This window comes from Puma concolor, chromosome B1, assembly GCF_028749965.1.
Source record: "Puma concolor isolate L17-30 chromosome B1, mPumCon1.1.hap2, whole genome shotgun sequence".
In the NCBI taxonomy this organism is placed as follows: domain Eukaryota; kingdom Metazoa; phylum Chordata; class Mammalia; order Carnivora; family Felidae; genus Puma; species Puma concolor.
Window position 1 is genome coordinate 149,434,749 of NC_141670.1, and position 12,607 is coordinate 149,447,355.

The 12,607-nt window shown below is 40.1% G+C and overlaps 1 protein-coding gene across 8 annotated transcripts in view; it reads right to left on the reverse strand.

The window, feature by feature from the left end:
* Nucleotides 1-12,607, reverse strand: part of SLC4A4 (solute carrier family 4 member 4) — a 354,218-nt gene that overhangs the window by 117,284 nt on the left and 224,327 nt on the right. For all 8 annotated transcript variants that reach the window (XM_086704881.1, XM_086704885.1, XM_086704880.1 and 5 more), the window contains one exon: nt 2,606-2,763. In XM_086704881.1, the coding sequence (XP_086561007.1) occupies nt 2,606-2,763 (158 nt within the window). The remainder of the gene's footprint in view (nt 1-2,605; nt 2,764-12,607) is intronic.

A 12,607-nucleotide genomic window follows, 5' to 3' on the forward strand; every position in this document is an offset into this window, starting at 1 on the left:
AGGGTAAACATTCTAAATTTTTAGAGGACTAGAACTTATGGAATAACTACTTGTCTTAAATGTGAAAATCAAGATCAGAAAAGAACAAACTGATCAGGGGTTTTGATTTCTCTTCATGGGAAAACCCTAAAGTATTTTGTTCTAATCCATTCTAAATAGCTCCTTAGATTCTCCCTAAAAGCCCGGCTTCAGAGTCAGAAATCTGCAGTTCTATTTCTAGCACTGATCGTGAATCTTCCCTTTGCCTCCATCTCTCAACTGTCAAGTGGGAATAACAATAGTTATTATCCCCTACATAGCTCATAAATAGGAGTGAGCAGCAGCCTGTACGGACAGATATAAGATGACACCAAGCAAAGTGTATGCAAGATGCTAGGAAAATCATAAGCACATCCTACGAAGTCGCGAAGAGTAAAAGAATGGTTCGTTTGCTTTCACATGGATGGCAAGAAGGACTCCTAAGCAGAGAACATCCACTAAGTTGGCTGTAGCCCTGGTGCAAGCAGAAAGCTAAGCTGATAGGAGGGTATTGAATCTTGTGGGCACTACAGTCACAGAGCTGTGAGACCCACACTTCCTAAAAGATGCATGGCACTAATACCACTTATCATAAATAGCAATAATAGCAATAATAAACATAAGAGCATAACGTTCTAAAGGAAAAATGACCATTACAAAATGTACACCACAACAGACATTTCGGGTCTCCCTGCAGTACAACAGGCAGCATGTTAAAGCACAAGGCTGAGTACGGGGCAGTTCTTCACAACCGACTACCACATTCCTTGTGGGATTTCCTTGATTGGATTTCACAGGATGCAGCCATTGTAAATGGCCCCACATTACTCATACACAAAAAGGCTAATGAGACTCCCTACGCACTGATTATAGCAGGCACCAGTTCAGAGGACAGCAAATGGATAAAAATATTTCCTGGAAAAATGTTAACATGCTTGGATATATTGTTCAGACTATTGCCCTGAAATAGTTTTATGACATTATTGAATTACACTCCCTTGAATTGCCGGGCTCCCTTTGTTAATTCAAATGATGCTGTATTTCACCTCTAGACTAGTACCACTCTCCTGTACAGAAGAAAAGAATATGCCAGACAGGAGCAGATGATAAGAGGGATACACAGATAGTCACGATTTGCTACTCAATGAACTTGTATTATTGTTAAATAAAAAACCCTCTACAATATTTTTTACTTGTAGCCTGCAAAGAAGAAAAGTAAGAAAAATGAAAATGCAAGAGCAATTTAACACTTCTTGGCATGTTTTTTTTCTTTCAAGCCCCAGTAAAAATCATTCCACAGAGACATAAACAAAACCATAGGAGCACAAGAGCTGGACGTCAGCCCTGATCTGAGTCAGCTAGCTGTTCGCCAGGTGATTGCTCAGATAGAACTGCAAGGCTCTGCTGGAATGTTTTCAAGTGAACAACTAAGTTACAGAAAACACAAATCATGATAATCCCATCAACTGAATAAGCTACAATCTTCTCCTTCCCTCTGCCATTTGTCCAATGACTGCCTACTAATGACCAGTATTATTCCGGTCTATAGTGTCTAAGAAATATATAAATAGGGAGAAAATACCCGTATGAAAGAAAAACTAGCCTGTAATCTATGAATGGGGAGGCCATAAGGAAATGTTCTGATTTTCCTCCTAACTTGGCTCAAAGCAAACTGGAGCCCCTTGTCTCTGTCAGTTTATCACGCCAAGACCATCTGAGATCACTGAGGATTCACAACCCTTCCTGCACACCTGAGGAAACCTAAAAAGAGAAAAGTCACCTGTCCTTGCCCTGTACCCACAAAAAGCACCCCCCACAAAGTTCCTATTCATATGGTAGTTTTATGGTGTCAAGTCAAAGATTACAAGCTTCTCTTTAAACTCTTCTTCAGCACAAGTTTAAGTGAAGCATTAACTTCTATTCACCTACTGCACTCCGAAAATCAGTCTTCTAACTCTCGAGCTCAGCAGCAAGGCAGATAAACTGGATGACTTCTGAGGTGCTGCGTGGTGTAGTGAGTACATGATCATAATTAACTGTAATATGCTTCCTTTTAGGATAAGAATGTATATAACACATAACAATAAAGTGTGCAAATTTAAGTGTGCAGCTTAATGATTTTTATATATTCATGTGTATATATACACATATATACTTACATGTATGTATATATGTATGTACCTATTGTCAATTTTCTGATAAAACATAGAGCAAATGAGAGCAACTCTGACCTCTGAATCACTGACCATCTGTATGACCCTGGACAAGTTACTTAAACTCTCAGACTCAGTTTCTTTATCTGTAAAATACACATACCCATAGTTTACAATTTAAACATATTATGAGAATTAAATGACTAATCCATAAGAATAAACTAGTACATGGCCCAGTTGGTTATTATAATTGTTATTATTACTACTATACAAGTGCCAAGTAATTTGATAGCATGAAAGATGAGCTAAGTCATCATTTCAGATTAAACCTCTCCAATATGCCTGCTCTGGATGTATCCTCATTCCACTGATTATCTAGCCATGATTTCCCTATAAGCACATTGTGGACCTCAGCAGGTCAGGGAGTAGCTTACCTTGTGGGCACAGGGACCTCAGTCAGGGCACCCAGCATGACCGCCTGCTGGAGCCGAACAAAGGCAATGAAAGGAGTATCCAAGAAGTCAACCTCCCCAACAAGCACGTTGGAGGCTTCTGCATCACGTGGAAGTTTTTTCATGAACTTATTCTTCAGCTGCATGGGAAGAGCCAAGAAAACACAACTTATTTCCAGAAAAGGGAACAAGAAGAGCCCCTCCATATATCACTCAAGGAAATTCCACACAACAGGCTCTAGCTAGCCATTTTTCTATTATGTTTAACCATTCTATTATAATAAACATTACTCTGGACTTTGAATTCAAAAATACTGAGGGTAAAAACACATGGCTTACGTATAAAACAATGTTTACATATTAAAAAATCATTTATTTATGCACTCACTCAATAAACATATGTTCAGAGTCTACTATGAGGTCGGCATTGATCTACACTCTAGGGATACAGGATGGATCAACGAATTACATGCCTTCCTTGGGTCATGGGTCACATTTCAGCAGGAGAGAAACAAAGTATGATTTACAGTAGTGATAAATGTTAAGAAGGAAAAATATAATAGCTAAGAGGGTACTATTTTAGGTCCTACTTGGTCAGAGGAAGCCTCTGAAGAAGCACATTTTACATTGGAGTGAGGCGACAAGCCATGCCAGGATCTGCCTAAAGAAAATTCTAGGCAAAGAGAACAGCAAGTGCTAAGGCTCTGAGATAGAAAAGAGCTTGGCAGAGAGGTTTAGTAAGAAGGTGAATGTGGTAGGAGCTAAAGCAGCAAAGGAGAGAAAATAGCAGCAAATGAAGTTGCACAGGTAAGGGGGAGAGCCAGGTGGTAAGGGCCTTGAAGGCCACAATTAAGAGTTTGGAATGCTTTAGGTAGGATTTGCCTGCTAAAAATCCAAATGAAAAGGGGAGTAGAAAGACATACATTTAGAAGATACTACCATGTAAAAAGAGTTTAAGACCATGAGACAGGATGACACAACCTTGAATGGGAGTACAGATAAAGAAGAGGGATAAGATCTAAACCCTGGGCCATTTTATCTTTCATAGAAATGGGAGGAGACATAGGCAGAGGACACTGACAAAGAGCAGCCAGTGAGGTTGGAGGAAAACCAGGACTTCATCAACAATCAGGTGAACAAAGGGCTCAATGAAGAAAGCTTATCAGCTGAGGCAAAGGCTGCTGAAAGTTCAAATAAGATGAGAACCAGGAATGGACCAATGAGTTTGTCAAGAAGAAGGTGCTGGGTGATCTTGACAAGAGCAGCTATGGTGGGGAGTGGTGCCCAGTGAAGAATGAGAAGTGAAGAAGTGGAGACAAGGGAGTAGAGAGATTTTCAGAAATGTTGCTACCAAGAAAAGGCAAGAAATAGGAAGACAGGTAAAGGAAAACATAAAACAGAATTTCTTTTAAATGGCACGTGTGCTAACACTTTGGAATGTTAATGAGACAGATTATTTCTGCAGGAGACAAAGAGGACAACTGCAAAAAGAGCTCAGGGAATCCTGAACTATGGAGAAGAGAACTGAGAAGTGAGATGATGAGGAAGAGGGAGAAAGGGATGTGGGAATTTGAGGAGAGGGGTAAAGGCTTAAAGTAGTTTTCTTGGGAGGCTCGTCTTGTAGGTGTTATTCGTCCCTTTCCCTGCCCTCCCCAACTCCCACTTAGAGTAGGCCTGATGGAGCACTCTTCAGTGAGTGGGAAATACCTCCCACAGGTCAAGGAAAACATTTCAACAATCGTGGAAGAATGAGATGTGAATTTTGCAGGACCGTATGAAAGACAACAGACTTCTGATATATACTTATCATCAACATAAACGTCCCTCCTCTTAGGTCAAAAGTTACTAGTATAAAAAGAACTCAGTACTTTTTGCCATGGATTAAAGTGGAAGGCAGGCCTCCAATTTTCCCCATTCATAAAAAAGTTATAGTAACAATTTCCATTTACAGAGTTCTTTTTTTTTTTCCAAGTAAGCTCTAGACCCAATGTGGGACTTGAACTCATGACCCTGAGATCAAGAGTCACATGGTCTACTGACTGAGCCAGCCAGATACCCCTATTTACAAAATTCTTAATTGGGTAAAATATGTGACATGAGAAGTGATCCCTACAACTCCATCACTCTCGTTAGTATTTTTATAAAACTGTTTTTTTAGTTTGGCACTTCGTATAAGAAGAAAGCTGTGAGGCAAAAGCAAGGACATCAAAGCTAATAATTTTATGGAAACAAACAAAGCAAAGCAAAGCCAGAGGGAGGGGCAGAGAGAGAGGGAGACACAGAATCTGAAGCAGGCTCCAGGCTCTGAGCTGTCAGCACAGAGCCCAACGCGGGGCTCGAACTCACAGACTGTGAGATCATGACCCGAGCTGAAGTCAGACGCTTAACCGACTAAGCCACCCAGGCGCCCCAAGATATATATATTTTTAGATATTAGGAACATGACTGCCTCTAAGTAGTAAGGGAGTTTTCCAAACTTTATACCATTAATCTTCCAAGAAATGTTAATATTTTTTTAATGTTTATTTATTTACTTTAAGAGAGAGAGAATGTGAGCAGGGGAGGAGCAGAGAGACAGAATCCCTAGCCATCTCCACACTGTCAGTGCAGAGCCCGATGCAGGGCTCAAACTCATGAACTATGCGATCATGACCTGAGCCAAGATCAATAGTGGGCTGCTTAACCAACTGAGCCACCTAGGCACCGCTGCTAATATATATATTTTTTAAATCTTTTAGATTTTTTTTTGGTATTTTTATTTATTTATTTTTAAATTTACATCCAAGTTAGTTAGCATATAGTGCAACAATGATTTTAGGAGTAGATTCCTTAATGCCCCTTACCCATTTAGCTCATCCCGTCCCCAATCCCTCCAGTACCTTGTGTTTGTTCTCTGTATTTAAGAATCTCTTATGTTTTGTCCCCCTCCCTGTTTTTGTATTACTTTTGTTTCCCTTCCCTTATGTTCATCTGTTTTATATCTTAAAGTCCTCATATGAGTGATGTCATATATTTGTCTTTCTCTGACTAATTTCACTTAGCATAATACCCTCTAGTTCCATCCACGTAGTTGCAAATGGAAAGATTTCATTCTTTTTGATTGCCGAGTAATACCCCATCATAAATATATATACCATATCTTCTTTATCCATTCACCCATTGATGGGCATTTGGGGTCTTTCCATACTTTAGCTATTATTGTAAATCTCTTAGATTCTATAAATATTAAAAGAGCAGCCATGGGAAGGGTCTAAAAACATCAAGTTGCCAAAACTGTTATTCTCACCTAAGAAAGTTGCAGTAATGAATTGTTCTCTATAACACAGAGTAGAGTATAGGGTATGGCTAAGTGGCACAAATGCAAAACAAAATATCGCTGCTTGAATAATCTTCCTCAGATTTTTCCCAGAGAGTTCCCATTATCAACAGTGGACACAAAAATCTATAAAAATCTGATTTTATTTCCCATTCTCCTCAGCAGATTCGTTGTTCTATCTAGTTAGGCAGGTAATCTGATCATAATCCCATTCTATTTTATGTAGTTAGACTCTCACACTCATTATAAAATAACTTTCCTTTCCACATTTCTACCTTTTCTAAACATTCTTCAGAGCTCAGCATGAGCCACTAAACCATCTCAGCCCACTTTCTTGGGAATTCTTGAAACACTCATTTCTGAATCAAACTTTTGTTAAAGTTTAAATCTTCTCCCCAAGTTTCTTGAGGATTATAACAGTTTATCCGCCATTACATTGGACACCTACCTCGCATATAATTCAGCTGTAATAAATATTATGAGTGGAAAGAATAACTCTGTAGTACTAAAATCAGACCAAAACCCATCAAATGCCCAGGAAAGTTAGAGAGCTTCTACAGACTTACTCTAGAACCTACTATGTCTGGATCTGTCACTAATCAACTACCTGACTCACAACACATGCAGAATATCCCACAGTTAATTATATACCTCTAAAAAATGTCTTACTGGGCACCTGGGTGGCTCAATTGGTTAAGCGTCCAACTTTGGCTCAGGTTATGATCTCGCAGTTTGTGAGTTCAAGCCCCACGTCAGGCTCTGTGCTGACAGCTTGCTCAGAGTGTGGAGTCTGCTCCAGATTCTGTCTCCCTTTCTCTCTGCCCCTCCCCCACTCACACTGTCTCTCTCTCTCAAAAATAAACATTAAAAAAAATAATTAAAAAAATAAAATAAAATAAAAAATGTCTTACTAGTACTATGTTACATTTACTAAGATTGTCATGCCCATATTAGGAAATTAGTATATTTTTAAGGCCAAAGGAAATATACCATATTCTATATGCTCTAAAGAGAAGTAGTTGCAAAGCCGTGTTCCTTTAGATCAGCACACCTCAAACTTCGTTTATGAAACACTAGTGTTCTCAGAGAAACTAACAGCTAATCCAAAATAAACAGGGGTGCCTGGATGGCTTAGTCAGTTAAGCGTCCAACTCTGGCTCAGTTCATGATCTCGCAGTTCATGAGTTCAAGCCCATGTCAGGCTCTGTGCTGACCACTCAGAGCCTACAGCCTGCTTCAGATTCTGTGTCTCCCTCTCTCTCTGCCCCTCCCCTGCTCACACTCTGTCTCTGTCTCTGTCTCTCTCAAAAATAAGTAGACATTAAAAAAATGTTTTTAAATTTTTTTTAATGTTTTTATTTATTTTTGAGACAGAGAGAGACAGAGCATGAGCGGGGGAGGGGCAGAGAGAGAGGGAGGCACAGAATCCAAAGCAGGCTCCAGGTTCTGAGCTGTCAGCACAGAGCCGGACGCGAGGCTCAAACTCACAGACTATGAGATTATGACCTGAGCTGAAGTTGGACGCTTAACCGACTGAGGCACCCAGGCACACCCCCCCAAAAAAATTTTTTTAATAAATAAAACAAACATGGATGGTGCCTGGGGTACCCCAGAACTCAGCCCCCAAGTGCCTCTTTCCTATCTACCCATACTCCCTGGGCACAGCTCATCAAATCTCATGCCTTTAAATACCATCTATATGTTGATGACTCACACACTTGTATCTTCAGCCAGGACCTCTTCCCTGAACTCCAGACCTGTAACATCCCCACTTGAAATAGGTATTTTAACTTCACCTATCCAAAAACTGCACCCACCCTACCGGCCTCCCAACAGTCTCCTCAAACTGGTTCTTCCTACAATCTTCCTCATCTGGCTAATGGTAACCATTCTTCCATTGCTCAAGCCAAAATCTTGTAGTCATCTTAAATACTTAGATACTTAGATACCTTCCTTTCACACCCCATACCCAATCTATCAGGAAATCCTATTGGAGCCACATGCAAAGTATATCCAGAATCTGACCATTTCTCACTGCCTTCACTGCCACTACTCTTGTCCACGATCATCTGCTATGATTATCTCTCTCCTGGATAATGGCATTGGCATCCTAGCTGGATTATCTGCTTCTGCAAGTTGCACCCAATCTATTCACCAAAGTAGCCAGAGTAGTCAAATCAGGAGTCAGATCATGTCATTCCTCTTCTCAAAGCCCATTTCACTAAGAGGGAAGGCAACGCTGTCAGGACAAGACACAACCCCAGCATTATCTGGTTCCTATCAACAAGCTGACCTTATTTCCTCCTGCTCTCTCCCAGTCTTCTCCATGCCCACCACTCAAGACTCCATGCCCTCCCTCAAAATGCCAGCACATTCTAACCTCAGGGCCTTTACACCTGCTGTTGTTTCTGAATGTAGTGTCTGCATGGTTCTCTCCCTCACTTCCTTTGGATCTTTATTTAAAAGTCACCTTTTCATCAATGAGTCTTTCCTTGGCCACGTTAATTAACATTTCAACCTCCTTCCCCTCACAAATTCTTCTCACTACTCTTCCCTGCTTTATTTTTTTCTTTCTCTGTACTGATTACAAACATATTATGTTTTGTTTATCATCTTTATTATCTGCCTCCCCACTAGAATGTAAGTTACATGAAGGTAGAAATATCCATCCTTTTTTTTTCCAGTGTTGTATCTCTAATGCTTGAAGAGTGTTGAGGAGAAAAGCTGAATAAATATCTCACCGCCTGAGATATTTGAATGAACAAATGGTGGTTATTATTTCTACTTTTCCCAATAGGCTTTTCAAACTCCCTCTTAAGAGTTCTGAAAAACTGGAGGGCCTGGGTGGCTCAGTTGGTTGAGCGTCTGACTTTGGCCCAGGTCATGATCTCACCATTCGTGAGTTCTAGCCCCACTTTGGGCTCTGTGCTGACAGCTCAGAGCCTGAAGCCTGGTTCGGATTCTGTGTTTCCCTCTCTCTCTGCCCACCCCCCCCCCTTTATGCCCTGTCTCTCTCTTGCTCTCTCTCTCAAAAATAAATAAACATTTTTTAAAAATTAAAAAAAAAAATGTTCTGGATAACCACTGCCTAGGCCATCCAAATTGACAAAAGATCTACGTATGGCAATCTTAGTGAACTCCCCTGATAACAGTGATTGGTCCAAAGGATGGAAGTGTGACTCAGCCAGGAACCACCCTTCTGGGAAATTAATATTTGAATGTACAAAAATCAACATTTTCCCCTTCACCTAAGGTTATTCCCTCTGTGTTGAAAGTGTCTGTCATAGGACTGTCTACACTAGGAGAGAATGAGGTTGGCACCCAAAAGAAACAGACAAAAGCAGGAAAGAAAAATGAATAAAAAGAGAGATTTCTGAGCCCCAAATCCCAGGCCCTGAGTTACTGCAACGTCTCCATTCTGTGAATTCATCAAGAATTCTTACTCATTACATAAGCTAGAAAATTCCATGTTGAGTTTAAATTAATTTGAGGTGATTTCTGTCTACTGAAGAGTCCAGACCCTTCACAAAAATGTATTCGTCAAGTAAATTTGCAGAATATACCAAGTTAAATAAGGTTAAATGTTTCTATAATACAGACACTCTCAGAGCCTTGAATATGCCTCTATGCCTAGGAATGCTTTATCTCTCACTAGGAGATAAATAAGGTATGTTATGATATGAAGACATTTAAAACTGCTAATTTGGACAAATTTTCTCACCTCCCATTTAAATCCATTCTCAACTCCATGTAATTCTCTTCAAACTTTATGGATGCCTATAATGTTCAAGGCCTGGCAGTGGTCACTGCAGAGGACAGACAGACCCTACTCTAAGAAAAAAACTGTAAATATTAAACAAAAAGGTGAAGAATAATCAGGAAATAAAAGCGCAATAACAGATCATTAAGACAAGAACAGAATCTAGGGCTTTTAAATCAAGTTGAAAATCACCCAATAAACTCATCTGGATTGAATTCCAAAGATAAAGTTTGACATTCCTTTCCTATAGATCACTAGCTGCTTCTCCAAGGGATACACAGCCCGGATGCTATGCAGGGTCAACTACAAGAACACACACGGTGAATACAAATTCCTTCAGCCAACTTTAATTTCAAAGAAATAGATCTCAAATGGCTGCCATGTGGAGCTACAAATGCAACCCCACCAACTCTGTGAATCCAGATGTGTGCATTTCAGGTTCCTTTTATACTAGCTTGCATTCTTTCTTCCAGAGTGAGATCTTGCCATAATTACTCAGAAGTGTATGTCTTGCCTTCCGCCATAATGTTTATTCTTGTATTTTTTTTTAAGAGAGAGAGGGCTCAAGGGAGGAGGGGTAGAAGGTAAGGAGAGGGAGAGAGAGAGACACAGAGACAGAGAGACAGAGAGAGAGACAGAGAGAATGAATCCCAAGCAGGCTCCATCCTCAGCATGGAGCCCAACACAGGGCTTGATCCCAAGATCCTGGGATTGTCACCTGAGCTGAAATCAAGAGTAGGACACTCGGGGCGCCTGGGTGGCTCAGTCGGTTGAGCGGCCGACTTCGGCTCAGGTCATGATCTCGCGGTTCGTGAGTTCAAGCCCCGCGTCGGGCTCTGTGCTGACAGCTTGGAGCCTGGAGCCCGGTTCAGATTCTGTGTCTCCCTCTCTCTGACCCTCCCCCATTCATGCTCTGTCTCTCTCTGTCTCAAAAATAAATAAACATTAAAAAAAAAAAAAAAAAAAAAAAGAGTAGGACACTCAACTAACTGAGCCACCCAGGAGCCCCTATTCTTATAATTTCCAAAATTTCCTTACTTTCTAATTAGTGTCCTAACAGCTCAGTGATCACAGTATTAGCGTACCAAGAAACTAGGTTACTTGGAATGATAGCTCTGTGAGATGACAGAAAAGTCACTCACACAAGCACTATGCGTCATATATAGGTAACTAAAAAGTCAATCTTCTGTACTCTACTCAGCCTAGATTCTCCTGCTGTCCTCTATGAAGGCAGTTTTTAGGTTTTGTATATAGGACTCATTACTAAGTAACTGCTAACCAACGTCAATTGATTGGGATGACCATTTGATTAACATTACGTCCTCCTAGCCTCCTTACTATCACCTTCAGATCTACAGCATCACCTGGTAAATAGGTCCAAGCTACCATATTATTCCTCAGTCATTAGGCAGGTATTTAAACCCTACCTCTTTTTGTCTGCCATTATTGGCACATGTGAAAACAAGTGCATCTGTTATAAAGTGTCATTTTTAACCAGGAGTACTTACAGTTTGTCATTTAAATCTGATTTATTAGAAGTGATCCTATGGGCTGTTCAACGTCCTTACCACAAGTGATGTTTTACAAATCATAGAAACTTGAGGATACTTTCTCATTATTTTTTCAAAGCTTACACTTACCCATTCCATACATTTTCCTTTCCTCTCAATGAGAAGAATTTTAATCTTCCAATTTGTATTTATTCTCAATTCACCCTGCTTAATGACTCATGTCCATATGCTAACATCTACCTGCTTTCCTGGGCAAAGAGCTTATTCCTGGCTTTCTTATTGGTGTTCTTTCCTGATTCCCCCCCCCCCCCACTTCCATTCTCTCTGAAAATTGCTAGCTCTGATTCCTTCCCAAACAAACTCATCTTCTAAGCTCAAAATCATTCTAGATCACTATAGGACCATGTCCTTCCACCACAAAGGAATCTGTGTTAGTAGTTATTAGGATTACTATACCTATCCGTTTCTTTATGACAGTCCCAGTTTACCCCCACTGTCCTACTGTGATTGTTAATATTACCTTCTTTCATACTCAAAAGTGTCTTGTGCTAAGAAAAAAATTATATGGTCACCCTATATTTTAATCTCACTGAGGTTGACTTTTGAGAAGTACCTAAGATATGGGACCTTTAAGATTTAAGGAACTCACAAGTAGGAGGGAAAGCCAAGGCCAAACGGCATCTCATTATTTATGCTACTTGAGTTTAAATGTATTCATTTACTATGTACAAACAATATTAACTATTAGGGTAGAGGAAAAAAGTGCTCTCTCACTCACCAGAGTGAGATGATTCTGCCTCTGTCCACTCCCTTTCTCTACGTCTTGGGAAAAAATGGTCAATTTGATGGATTAGAGTTTGACAGATTCATTGGGACTTTTTTCTAATGGAAGGGGTTACAATGCCTTGAAGACAAGAAGCAAGCTGATGGTTTTCTCCTATAGCAAGACAAATGAATGGATAAAAAAAAATTAGAGAGAGAGAGAGAAGAGAGTGAGAGAGAGAGACTCACTCATCTTCATCCATGTGGCTGGTTAGGTAAGGAGACTCAGAATCTGTTTCATAGGCTCAACTACATTTCTCTATCATGAATCCCAGGATTTAGAGTCTGTGTGGGTGTTGTAGGCCTGGAGCTATGTATTTAGTGAACTAAAAATGTCCAACCTAAAAAATGTTTCTAAGAGACTTCACTTTCAGCTATGGTAAACTAGCTTGCATCACACCAACTCTTCCAGCAAGAAAAACATGAATTTTTGTAATCTGCTTAAAGGCATCAGAGAGTTACTATGCCATTAAAAATTTGAGGAACCCACGTCCCTGAAAAAGCGACACTGTGTAAAGATGAGGTTAAATTCAGCTCTGACTTTCTTCTAAAGGCATTTGATGATTCCTAACTAG